The sequence below is a fragment of the Pogona vitticeps genome, chromosome 5, assembly GCF_051106095.1.
Source record: "Pogona vitticeps strain Pit_001003342236 chromosome 5, PviZW2.1, whole genome shotgun sequence".
Taxonomy (NCBI): domain Eukaryota; kingdom Metazoa; phylum Chordata; class Lepidosauria; order Squamata; family Agamidae; genus Pogona; species Pogona vitticeps.
Window position 1 is genome coordinate 96,966,015 of NC_135787.1, and position 12,857 is coordinate 96,978,871.

Sequence of the window (12,857 nt, forward strand, 5' to 3'; positions counted from 1 at the left end):
GTCCTTGTTAGCTTCCAAAAACAATGCTTTGCAGGATGCACAAGCCTTCTGAATATAAAACATGCTATCTCCTATTGAGCAGTGTTTCCTGTAAGTTTGCCTGTACAAAATAGTTGATAGTGTGGCATTTCACACACAAGAATCCAAAGAGAGACAGCTGAGATGTTTAAAAACCATCTCAATTGACTTGCTATTTATTTATTTATTTATTTATTTATTTATTTATTTATTTATTTATTTATTTATTTATTTATTTATTTATTTATTTATTTATTTATTTATTTATTTATTCCATATAAGCCAAAAGTATCTTGGACCATTAACAAATGTAGAATATTGTGTTCCATTTACTGAAATTCCCAGCTATACTTCTTTAATATATCAAACCAGTGCCATCTCACAAGTCTCACTGGTAATTAAAGATACTCATACCATGTTGTTCTTGTTTGCTATCTATAGCCTGGGATTAAGTCAGCCACCATTATTGTCATTGTTTATAGAACAATGCTTCCTGGGAGGGAAACTGAACACCAACAGTGGTCTTAAAAATCATTGCAAGGTGTGAAATGCTGCACAAGGTGGGGCTTCCTGAGTTTACAGGACTAGATTCCGTTGCTTTGGTTTGTGCATCCAGAGAAAAGAGTATCACATCCATACCATCTTGAACAAATCAACTTCAACTGATTATGGAAACAGTGCATGATCATGCTCACTTAGGATTTGGATGGGAGACTACCAGAGGTTACCACAAATCTCAAGGCTGGGATAGGAAACACTCTAGAGCTGCTACCAGCCAGAGTCAACAATAGTGTGCTAGATGGACCAATGGTCTGTCTCTGTGTAAGGCAGCTTTCAAGGTTCCTAAGGAATAGAAGCTTCCTCCCATTTCCACTGTTCAGTATGTTTACAAAAGGACATTGTTTATTTTGGAAGCACTTTGCTATACCTGCTAGAAAGAACATTTGCTGTCCAAATGGACTTTAAATAAAACAGGAAAAGAATGCTACCCATGCTGATCTTCCTCCTCCTCCTGTGATCCTGGCAGTTTTTAAAAAGCTGATAATCATAACATGATAATGCATGAGAATCAAGCAGATTTGATTAATTGCACATATAGCCATATATTTGAGACTATTATTCCCTAGTAAGTGAGCATACCATGCACTACATTTTTATTCAAATATTCCGTTTCTAAAGAATGTGTTCTTTGGACTCTTGCTTCTTACTGTACCTTGGCTAGATGGTCTCCTAATGCATGAGGGACTTCCCGTTCTTTTTCATTATCAATTTTATTGCCAAGTAAAAGGACAGGTATGTTCTCCCCTGCTGCCTCCTATGGATCACAAAACAGCAATTAAAATATGGAATATTTCCCCCAATGAAACTATTAAGAAAAGCTGGTGACCACAAAATGCCATATAAACAGAACATCAGCACCTAATGTATTTTCTTACAAAACAGATAAAGCATGGTGCAATAAATGGATATGGGTAGATGGGAATATTATTATATTAGGATTGTGCCATTCTCTGACACAAATTTTGGACATTATTTCTTTTAATCTTTAAAAATAAATAGAAATGTCATGTTCTTTTAACTGGGATCAAGCAACTTCTCGAATCAAGCAACTGTGATACTGCTATGGAAATGCTGCACAGTTAAGGCATTCTACTTTTTCAGCCTTTTGTTTTTCCAAATGCTGAAATTTCTATTTATCTTCAAGTCAAGACCATTTGACCTATTAATATAAATTTTAGCAGGGGCAGTTCATAGTTTGAGCTAGGAGTCTCACTCCAAAATTCCAAGATGACGCCCAACGCATCAGGCCTGTTAAATCTGGCACAGAAAATCTATCATACATGCATATCTAATAACATGTGGTCAAGTAAGAGCAGTTCAAACAAGTTTCACTGCCATTTAAGAGACTCTCGTTAGTGATTATTTAAAAAGTATTCCTTACCCAAAGCATGCCTTAATTTTTTCCTTTTTGGTATTCTAGATTTTGTCATATATAAACATGGGGATGAATTAAAAAATGGATTGTGATATTCATCAGAAATTGCTGATTCATTAAATCAGCGATTTCTGATTCATATTCGTAGGTTCCAGAGACCGTGATGAATATGAAGAGATGAATATTTTCCCATTTTTATTCGTCCCCCATAGGAAGAGAGAGAAGGCTTCCTATGTCTTTCCCATTCTGCCTACTGGCCTGCCAATCAGCTGACTGGTTTTCTCAGTTCTTGATGAGATGATTTTTTTTTTTGCTTTGTTTTTTGTGAAAGGTGTTTGTTTTTTAGGTGGTTTTTCTTTTTTTGCAAAACTTTTACATTTTGCACAAAAGTATAGTCCCCTGCTCAGAAAACTTTGTATTCAATACAGGAAACCTCATGTTCTGTGCAAGAAGCCTAGTGTCCCACACAAAATGGACAATATACAAGGTTTGTTAATCCCATACCGATGAAACTGCATAAATTGTCCTGAGTTTACTTCCAATTTAAACTGGATTCTTGAAACTACATAACAATACAAACAAGCATTTGTCTCTTTATTTTTGTGCAAGAGTAAACAATCCAGCAGCTGACAGTTGTTGTTTTTTCCAATGGAGTGTCTCAACCATTTTTCATCAACAGTGAACAAAATTGTGAATACTTTTTACATCCTTAGACAATATCACTGAAATACTGTTGCTTAGAGTAATAAGTTGCACTAGAGAAGGCCCATTGAATCAGTGAGGAATTGGTGAGTGAGTTCCATTGATTCAAATGGGCCCATTTTAGTTATAACTTGCTAAGCTAAAGCAAATCACAACTAAAGTAGGCCCATTTGAATCAATGGAACTTACAGAGTAGTTGAGTCACCAGATTTCATTAGTCTGGTGCAAATGACTATACTAAGCAACAGGATTTCAGTGTATGTTCTACTGTATACTTCTAGCTACTGTATGCCCCACTTTGTATATTAGTAAATAAACTATAGTATTGTAGCAGCTTGTCAAGTCTTTAAGCACCTCTCCTTCCCAAGTGAAAGAAAACTGGATAAGTGCTGTCTCTGGAACAACGTCTTATTGCTCTGGAAGTAGAGATCATATAATGGTATTTAAATAGCTAGACTTACCTCAATGCTCACTAACCACTGCTTCACATCCTGGAATGTGTCTCTTGCTGTGATATCATACATTACAACAACACCATCAGCTTTTCGGAAGAACTGCTTAGTGATACTGCGGTACCTACAAACCCATTATCTTTGTTTAGATATTTGATCAGTAGCATCAGATCCATATAGCAGCATAGACAAGACAGCAACAAAACAAACTTCAAAATCCAAAAGCAGGCAGTACATCAGGCAAAATCCACCAGGAAGCAAATAACTTCTCACTCTTTCCATTTCTAAGCTTATCTGGTGTATTCATTGTGCAGTTCCCTCTCTTTGCTGCTAAGTACTGTGAATATGCTTCAAAGTTTTCTCTATGACTACTGTAATATTTTAATTGCTCCCACAACTTGTTATCTAACTTCATAACCACCGCCCAACCTAATCTTTGTCTGGGGCTTCAGGGCTTCTTTGCTCATAGTTATGATAGGTTCAGTTTATTGTCATGACAAAGTACTGTTCCCTTCCACATCCTATTGTTTGACTTCACAACCACAGTTATCCATCCTAATCTTTTGTCCAAGTCTGTGTCCAAACTAGACCATGGCGTTCATGTATTGGTCTTTGAATCTCAAATACCTTTGCTTCTCTGACTGCAATGAGCCACCTTTTGTTATGCTCCAAATAGAGGACTCCTCTAGTAGCAGTGCCTAGAGCCTGAGAAGCGCAAAGACTCAGGACCCTCAGGGGACAGGAGATGGGATGTGGCCCTAGAGTCAGACAAGGATACTGGGAGCAACACCTAGTCAAGGCAATGGTTCAGGTTTAGAACAGAAAGCTTCTCAAAAGCATGAGATTTTCTCAAGTGAAGGGCCCTCCTCACATAGAGATTGAACAATGGAATGCCAGCACTTGAGTTCTTGATGGAGCTCTAACAGTCTAGCCATAAAGATCTCAGTTCTAGTTCAGTCAGGCTATTGAGTACAGTGTCTTCAGTAGAACCATGACAGATTTTCCTGCACACTCTGACTCATGTTGGGATTTGATATGCTGCTGCCTTACCTCGGAAAGTGTTTGACTGAACCTTTTGGAATATATTTCCTTGGTTGCTATTTCTAAACAGTCCTTGGACTGTTGCTTGATTGTGGCCCTGAATCCTCCCTGACTGCTTTATCTAAGCTGCTGATAGGACTGTATCTGGTTGAACATTGCATTGTTCTCTGTTTCTGCTTCTGAATTCTCCTTGTCTGGCTGGTATATATATATATATTGATTTTTCAGACTTTGCAACTGGAAGCTGCCCAAGTAAGAACAGAACAGATTTCATTTAAATCATGCGAATGGCTTGAAGTGAAACTCATATTATAAAGGAATGGAACATGCCATATGAATTCTGGCTTCAGAAAACCTTGGCTGGCTATCACAGTGGTGCCACTTTCCACATGAGATGTCTTTGTTTGTTTGTTCATTTGTTCGTTTGTTTTATAGGCCAGCTTTCTCCTGATAGGTAGACCCAAGGCGGAACACAATAGGCATTGAATTAAAAATAAGTTAAACATTTTTTTAAAAAAATTAAACTATATGCTAATTAAAATACAATTAAATAATTAAAAGGAAATAAACATTAAAAACTATCTTAACTCTAAGAAGGCATTCAGAGATTCAATCATTGTTGTTAAAAGTTGAACATGGCTAAGGAGATCTCCTTACCTTTCTTGCCCAGCAGTGTCCCAGAGCTGCAGCACTATGCGGCTATTATCCACTATCACTGTTTTCACGCTATAATCCACACCTGTAAAGGAAACAAAGCTCAGGCTGTCTCATCAATGTATACTCCTTTTAGCCTGTGGACACCTGATTAATAATATAAATGATTCTGTACTAGCTTGATACAACTCATAACTCACCAAGCTGAAGACAGATGTTCTAGCAAACAAGTGTTTGGGCCTCCTCCATTTCTGTAGTACCAGGCAATGTGTAATCAATCTCTCTCTACTGAGTTACAAACATGGACCATATGCTGGTTGTTCAAGTTGCTGCATCACAAGCTATGTGCACCTTATCTCAGATACCATTCACACAACAGTTTACACTTAGCCAATCCTATGCTTTCAGTCTCTGGCTGGTCAGACAAAAATAAATGAGTACAAAACTTCCTAACTGTTAGAGCAGTACAGCAATGGACCCAATTACCTTGACGGGTGGTGAGTGCTCTAACACTGGAGGCATTCCAGAGAAATTTAAACAACCACCTGGAAGATATCCTTTGATTTGTATTCCTACATTGAGCAAGGGGGTTGGACTCATTGGCCTTATAGACCCCTTCCAACTTCATGATTCTATCATTCTATGATTAAATAAAAAGAGTAAAGAGATAACTGCCCAAAGGAGACTTAAGTGAATAATTATGTGCTGAATACCTGTGAAGATTTTCAGTCATCCAGGTGAGGTTGTCTAGGAGTTGAGTCATGGCAACTGGACTTCTTTCTTATTAGGTTGAAACGTTTTGCTACTCATGCAAGTAGCTTCTTCAAGGGGAAGTAAAACCAACATGGAGTATATATCAGGGATCTCCTACCAACTCTCCTCAGTCTGGAGACACAGCTTCGATGAGTTTCAAAATGTTTCAACCTAATAAGAAAGAAGTCCACTTGCCACGACTCTCCTTCCAGATATGTGCTGAATGTTTTTCTTCATCTGCACCAAGGAAACTAAATTCTGAAGCCTAGGTCAGTTATGCAAATACAATAGTGATAGGTGAGGGTAGGGTCTATACAGAAGACTGAGACATTACTGTTATTAAGTCTTACCCACTGTTGCCCTATATCTCCAAGTTTCAGACTTTGAGCCATAAATACTTTCGTTCTCTCACTTGATACCATGGAGGGCATTAAGACATTAGACTGACAGAAAAGCTAGCAAAAATCAAACCAAACAACATCCCTTAAATTGTCAACAGAAAAACTTTGTGTCTCTGCAAACAAAGTGAGAATACTAAGAAATCTTGAGATGCTTTGTGATTTCAGAACTCAAAACAAACACTCCTGCAAAGAACAGACCGGGTCCAACACAGGGGAGCAGATAAGCCGTAGATACCCATGTTCCTATCCCAAATTCCCTCCACAAGTCTGATGCTCAGCTGCTGAGCAGACTGAGGGAGGAGGACTGTGATGTGGAGAAAGTGCTCAGAAAGAGTGATTCTCTTTAATTTCCTTTTCATCGCAGTTTGGCATCCTACTGGTGTTATATGAGGAGAAAGTGTGGAGATAGAGGTGGGGAGAGGTAAGGGAAACATTAATGCCATAGTTCAGATAAAATAAAATATTATGAATGGACAAGGACATGATGTGTAAGGCTTGGCTAACCAAGAATCATTGTCTTGGGCAGCTAAGATCTTCAGTTGTTTGAGTGACCATGATCAAAATGTCTTGAGAGGGAGGCATTCATGTTTCATGCATGTCCTTTACCTAATCCAATAGCCATTCATGCCATGTGGCTGTTGTTTGTTTGTTTGCTTGTTTGTTTTTAGCAAAAACAAAGACATGAAGAAATGAATTTATGCATCTGATGTCATGCCAAATGGAGGCCCTAAGAAATTCAAGGTGTGACTAGACATTGAAGTTATCCCAGGCTTCATCTGGCTAAACAGGGTTACTGGAAAGTATGGTGTGACCTTTAAAGCAATCTTTGCATCCACATACAGGAAGCAGATGATTATTTATTTATTTTTCCATTTATTGGCAAATGGCGGTTCCCCTTTCATTAGTTTGCCACCCAAGAGACACAACATTGGATTGTAAAGAGAAAGGGGAAAAAAATCACCCTCCATGTCTTCTCTTGCCACTCCCTCTGCAGGTAGCAGGGAAAAGCTGGTAAAAAACATTGTTCATGCATTGGTCAGTGACATCCCACTTTATTGGCTTCCCATGAAAGTGACATAGCCCTGAATTATTGGGGTAAACACTGCCTAACGCTGCTTTGATTCAGTACTGGTGATCACACATGCTGGAAACCAAACTAAAACATTGTGATCCAATCCACACTTTTAAAAAGTAGCCTTTGTCCACGAGTCAAAAAAGTGCAGGCAGCCACGGAAAAACATTCAGTTAGTTCAGAATTACCAGTACATTGTATAGTCACCAGAAAATAGATCAAAACTGATCTTGCCAAAAGCAACCCAAAACATGAGATGAAGTACCATCCATCTGCGTAAGGCAAGGAGGACCTTTCTCTTCAGTGCTCTAATGTCTGCAGGACCTTCCATAGTTGCAACCAGCAAGATGGATTATCGTACACATACATATACATTACTAAATTGTAATCAGGATGTGGGTTTCATTTACAACTGATATAAAATAGCATACAAACCAAACAACTGAAAACATTTCAGACATTAGAGTCAACCGATTAAATTGTGTTTAGCTGATTCAATTTCTTTCAGCAGGTTTCATAATGAGCAATGTGATTTTTAATAGCAGTATGTATGTATGTACCATATTTCTCCATGTATAAGATGCTACTTTTTCCAAAAATTGATAGACTAAAAATTGAGGGTCATCTTATACATGGAAGTAAGCCGAGGATAAAACAAAATGGCCCATACCTTGCCTCTGCAAACAGGCTTTCTTCAATCACAAGGCTTAGCTGTCTCCAGTCAGGAGACTTATGTAACTGGTATCAGCTGATGCTGAACAAACCAATTGCAACAGTGCTCAGATACAACAGGGACTCCTAATGTCTGGGTGTTCCAAGTGCAGAAGCTGAATAAAGTTAAAGTGTGATGCATAATTTACTGGTATGTAAATGTTACCTAATTACTAAATACAGTGGGGCCTTGACTTATGGACATCCTTACTTATGAAAATTTCGACTTACAAAAAACTCCGGCCGCAAAATTTTGCTTTAACTTGTGGCCGGAGCTTCCACTTACAAATGGAAAAAGGCAGGGGCAAAGGGCGGGAAATTCAAACCGTTGGTGGTGAAGGGGCTGCTTCTTCACCCCAATGGTTAGGAAAAGGGAGGCTCAGCCTTCTGGGCTTCCACCGCTTCTGCCACTGCTGTCGGGAGGCAAGCTGTCGGACCATCCTGGCTGGTCTCAGCCTCCTAGGGTTCCCCGCCGCAGTGATTGCTGCCGCCAGAGGCCTCCCTAGCTTCCCCACCGCCGGGGGAGGCCTCCTGGGGTTCTCTGTTGCCGTGACTGCCAGTGGTCTTAATTTTGGGTTAGAAAAGTGGGGGAATGTCTTATACATGGGGCGTCTTATACACAGAAAAATTATGTATGTATGTATGTATGTATGTATGTATGTATGTATGTATGTATGTATGTATGTATGTATGTATGTATGTATGTATGTATGTATGTATGTATGTATGTATGTATGTATGTATGTATGTATGTATGTGCCAGAATTGCTTGTTGGAGATTTCCGTCTTTGTTTCATCCCTAAATTAAATAGTAGGAATTTATTGTAAATTAATTAAACCAATTTTACTATACAATACACACAGAAGTTCCACTGAATTCAATTAGGTTTACCCCCTACTAAGCATACATAGAACTGAACTAAAATAGTCTTGTACATGTCTGTTCAGAAACAAGCCCTGTTACATTTAAACATACTCCTAGCCCCTTGTTAACCAGGTATTTTTCAATATTCATGCCGTAAAAAATAAATATTTTATTATGGAAGTACACCAAAAACAAAATAACATCAAAAATAAAAATTGCCTTTTACGGATCAAAATTCATCCGCAATGCTTGAGATTGGCTCCCAATGATTAATCAGGTAAAGTTTTTAATTAATAAAAGCTACCATACAAAATTAGAAAGCTATGGCATACTTAAATTGTTAGTCCCAATAAAAATAATCTAAAACATTAAGCAAATGTACCATTAACTTCCAGCAAAAAATATTGCAATTTTCCCTCACCAATTGCAATTCTCCCTCTATAGAGTTTTAGTTTATTAATCTATTAATCTTCCAATTAAAGCAATTTAAGATGGCAGCTCCAATTTGCCATTTAAAAAACCAGGGCAGCTAATTATAATGTAATACTGTAAAACTTTCTAATCTCGAATCATATAAAGGTGAATAGCAGTATAAAATATTCAGCAGGTTAAGGATATGAAGTCATGGTGACACTCATGTAATTAGGTGAAGGTCAATGATTCAGTGACTGTTAAGAAACCCAGATGAATTCCAGGTTTGGCCCCAAACTGAGGTTATTTCTCCATTTCTGGGTCAACAGCACTGGATGCTGACAATCAAATATAAATTGATGGAGTCAGTGAGGGAAAAACTTGACTTTTTTCAACTCCAACAGTGGTAGAAAGATTCTATTAGTTGTAGTCCAAGAACAATAATGACTATGAGGATGATAATATTGACAATGATTCCCCCTTTTTGCTTTTAGCAGTCAGTCTTCTGAAGCGAAGGCTGACAGTCAGTGAGTATGAAACGCTTGTGAATATGAAACCCTTATTGTAACATGCATATAGGTCAGTGACAGGAATGCCTATATGTGTGCTGTTCTCTGTTTCACTTACCAACAGTAGCAGCAGTGCCCGAGTAAAAATGGTCTTCAGAAAACCGCCTTAAAAAGGAGGTCTTTCCCACACTGGAATTACCCACAAAAACAATCTTGAATAAACGATCTGGGCCAAGCACCTGTTCATCCTTCAAACAAACACAAACATAGCTGTTCAGTTAGTTGTACTGTACTTCTCAACCATGTGTCTTGCCAGGAGCAAGAGGCTCTTATGATTCGAGAGACAATGGCACGTCCATAAAGAGAAAAGAATAGTGAAATGAGTATACAATAAAAAGCAATAGTATGAAAATGATAAATCTAAGCATAAAATATTAACTCTAATACAAAAAAGACAGAGTGAAGCAAAGACAAAGCCTGAACCCATCCTGCCCTGGGAGCCTCTGGAACCCTGGTGGATTATTCCCTTGATCCACGTACCCATTTCCAAGAATCTTGTACATAATGCTAGCCAGCAATGGCCTGTGATTTGTTTGTTTGTCTGTCTAAAATATTTTTACCCCCTCCTTTCTCCTTAAAAAGGACCCGAAGTGGCTTACATCACTGAAACACAATATTTAAAGCTGAAAACAATAAGTATACAATGGTGGTTTACATCATTAAAAGACAATATTTAAAGCTAAGAACAATGAGTATACAAATATTGAAAAGGAACAAATGCCACTCTAAGAAATGGTAAACACAAGTAGTACTGAAAGGTTACAGAATAAAGGCCTCAAGGAGTAATTTATACCTTTAAAGGCACCTAATACCTGCTCTCTGATTAAGAACATAGCACATTCCTTCTTAATTGGCAAAATGTTTGAAGAGTAACTGTCTAACTGGAACATTGATAAGGAGAAAGACAAAAGCCTATCTCACAGCCATAAATACTGCACTCCCAAGCCAACTACACCAGAACACAGAGTGCTGTCCGCTGAAGATGCCGGCCACAGAGACTGGTGAAACATTAGGAAGAACAACCTTCAGAACACGGCCAAAGAGCCTGAAAAACCCACAACAACCATTAGATCCTGGCCGTGAAAGCCTTCGCAGATCCATTGGAAAAATGATAACACTTTTGTCTTTAAAGAACTTAGCTGAACATTAAACTGATTCAATTCAAATGAGTCTACTCTAACTAGAATTTACTGAGCTAAAGTAAGTTGCAGTTATATTAGGCCTATTTGAAACAATGGAGGTGTTGGCTCACCATTGACTTAATAAGCCTGCTGTAATGACATTTACTATGATAAGCAACAGGATTTTGGCAATTGTTTCTCAAGTTCAGGTGTCTGTAATCACTGACTTGACCAGCACAGCTGTAATAAACAATATTCTTTTCCAGATGGTAACCGCATATCTTCATGATAAATACCTGCCTTCCCAGGCAATTAATTAGTAAATACTCATTCTTCCCAAACAAGTATTTGGTAGGTCATGAGAAGAGGAAAAAAAACCCCTGTAAAATCGAGCTGTGAAACAGAAAACCACCTTCTATTCAGGCTAAAAAGGACCACTATGGGCCTATACAAATGGAAACCTAGGCACATAAACCTTTAGATTCCAACAAACTTGGGCATAGAGGAAAACGTGGGCATAGAGACATACCACTACATATCAAAATACAGTAATTTCCCATGATATAGAACCACACCATGTTGCTTTTAAAATCATTATCAGGGGTTTATGTATTTATCTGTTGTGTATAATGATGATTCTAGAAACTCACATTAGCAAAAATGTTAACATCAAAATATTCCAAAAAGGCAGCCTGAATGCAGAAGGAAACAAAATAGAACAAATATGTCCATCTCTACTTTTCACTCATAAAAACAAGTGATAGTGACCAAAATCACGTTGTTGCTCTTGTATACCTTGCCATGGGTAATTGTGACTAACTGATGAGATACCAGGGTGCATCTTAGTTACACAATTAGTAGTGTGAGATTCTAGAAGACTTCCTGACATGGTATTGTCCCTTCTGATTTCTAATATCAATTCAGAGAGTTCAGAAGATTACAAACTAACAATAAAACTTAAGAAAAAACTGATTTAGTCTGCATAGGGAAAAAGCCATATAATTAAAGTGTACCTTTTCAATATATTTTATTTATTTACCCACATATTTTAATGAACAAGGTTTATTAATAACGGCTTGCTGCAAACCTGTGCATAATTAAGCTGCTCATATTCAGTTTAAGCCTATAGTTTAGCAGCCAGACTTTTGGTAGTATTCCAAGCCACCACCAAAGCTCCTGGTTGGATATAAGGCATATGAAATATCAAAATATTCAGTGGAATTTCACACTAAATGTTACATTAAAAGTTACATTAAAAGTTCACAGAGTAACATTCACTACATTCAAATACAAGGTATCAAGACAAATTTGGTCACACAAAGCAGATCTGGGATGGGGTGAGAATAGAGAGTAAAACAATTCTTCCCCCAGGGCTTCACTGCTCAGTTAAGCTTGGGTCATGAGAGACTGACAAATGCAGGGTGAGGATGGAAGAATGGGGAGGAATGCCTGAGACCAGGTGCATGGCAGCCATATTGGTTCCATGCTGAGTCTACCTGTTTTGTGTTTCTTTCCACCTCAGGAGGCATGGCTAGAGACGGTATCTGCAGTCTTTCAACAGCAAATTTTTGCACTGTCTAAATTTCAGCATGCTGAATCAAAGCCCACTTTCCCTGACCTAGTTATAGGCAATCTGTTCATCTACTCTGTTAGAATCAATATCTTCCAAAACGAAACCAAAAAAAGCAACATAATTTTGCTCCTTACATTTGATAGTGTTTCTTTCCCTACTGGTTGCTCCCTGGGAGAGGAAGGTGTCTGTTCTGATGGGGATTTTATCTGGGTCCCATTTATTTCCATATCTGGCAAGGCATCTTCATCCTCTTCAGACCATTTGGTTAGCTGCTTCTCTGACCTGTCAAGAAGCTGAGGCAGATGATCTTCTTCAATTGATATTATTCTTTGTAAACACTTTTTGCGTATGAGTCCGCCAGCAGCAGTAGATTCAGAATCTACTGTGGGACATTCATTCAAGCCATAGGAATCTCTTCTCCTTGAAGTGCTAAATGTGTCATCATCTTCTGAAGTCCGGCTAGAAAGTCATTAGGAGAGTTATTACCAGACACAGCATGGTTCAAGTCTCAATTTCACAGTAGAATTGTATGTATAGTCTGCAAAATGCTACATTTCAAATGTGGGTTCAACATGTAA

General features: G+C 38.1%; 1 protein-coding gene and 1 long non-coding RNA gene across 3 annotated transcripts in view; one reads left to right on the forward strand and one right to left on the reverse strand.

Moving 5' to 3' along the window:
- LOC144589467 (uncharacterized) overlaps window positions 1–12,857 on the forward strand; it is a 212,239-nt gene that overhangs the window by 33,282 nt on the left and 166,100 nt on the right. The gene's annotated exons all lie outside the window — the stretch shown is intronic.
- CRACR2A (calcium release activated channel regulator 2A) overlaps window positions 1–12,857 on the reverse strand; it is a 58,156-nt gene that overhangs the window by 1,769 nt on the left and 43,530 nt on the right. Inside the window, exons 12-16 of one of the 2 annotated variants that reach the window (XM_020809236.3) lie at window positions 12,414–12,738; window positions 9,644–9,773; window positions 4,807–4,888; window positions 3,118–3,232; window positions 1,232–1,333 (exon numbers count right to left, since the gene is read on the reverse strand). In XM_020809236.3, coding sequence (XP_020664895.3) covers window positions 1,232–1,333; window positions 3,118–3,232; window positions 4,807–4,888; window positions 9,644–9,773; window positions 12,414–12,738 — 754 coding nt within the window. Of the gene's footprint in view, window positions 1–1,231; window positions 1,334–3,117; window positions 3,233–4,806; window positions 4,889–7,396; window positions 8,540–9,643; window positions 9,774–12,413; window positions 12,739–12,857 lie in introns of those variants that run through there. The other variant, XM_078394117.1, reaches the window with a different exon arrangement.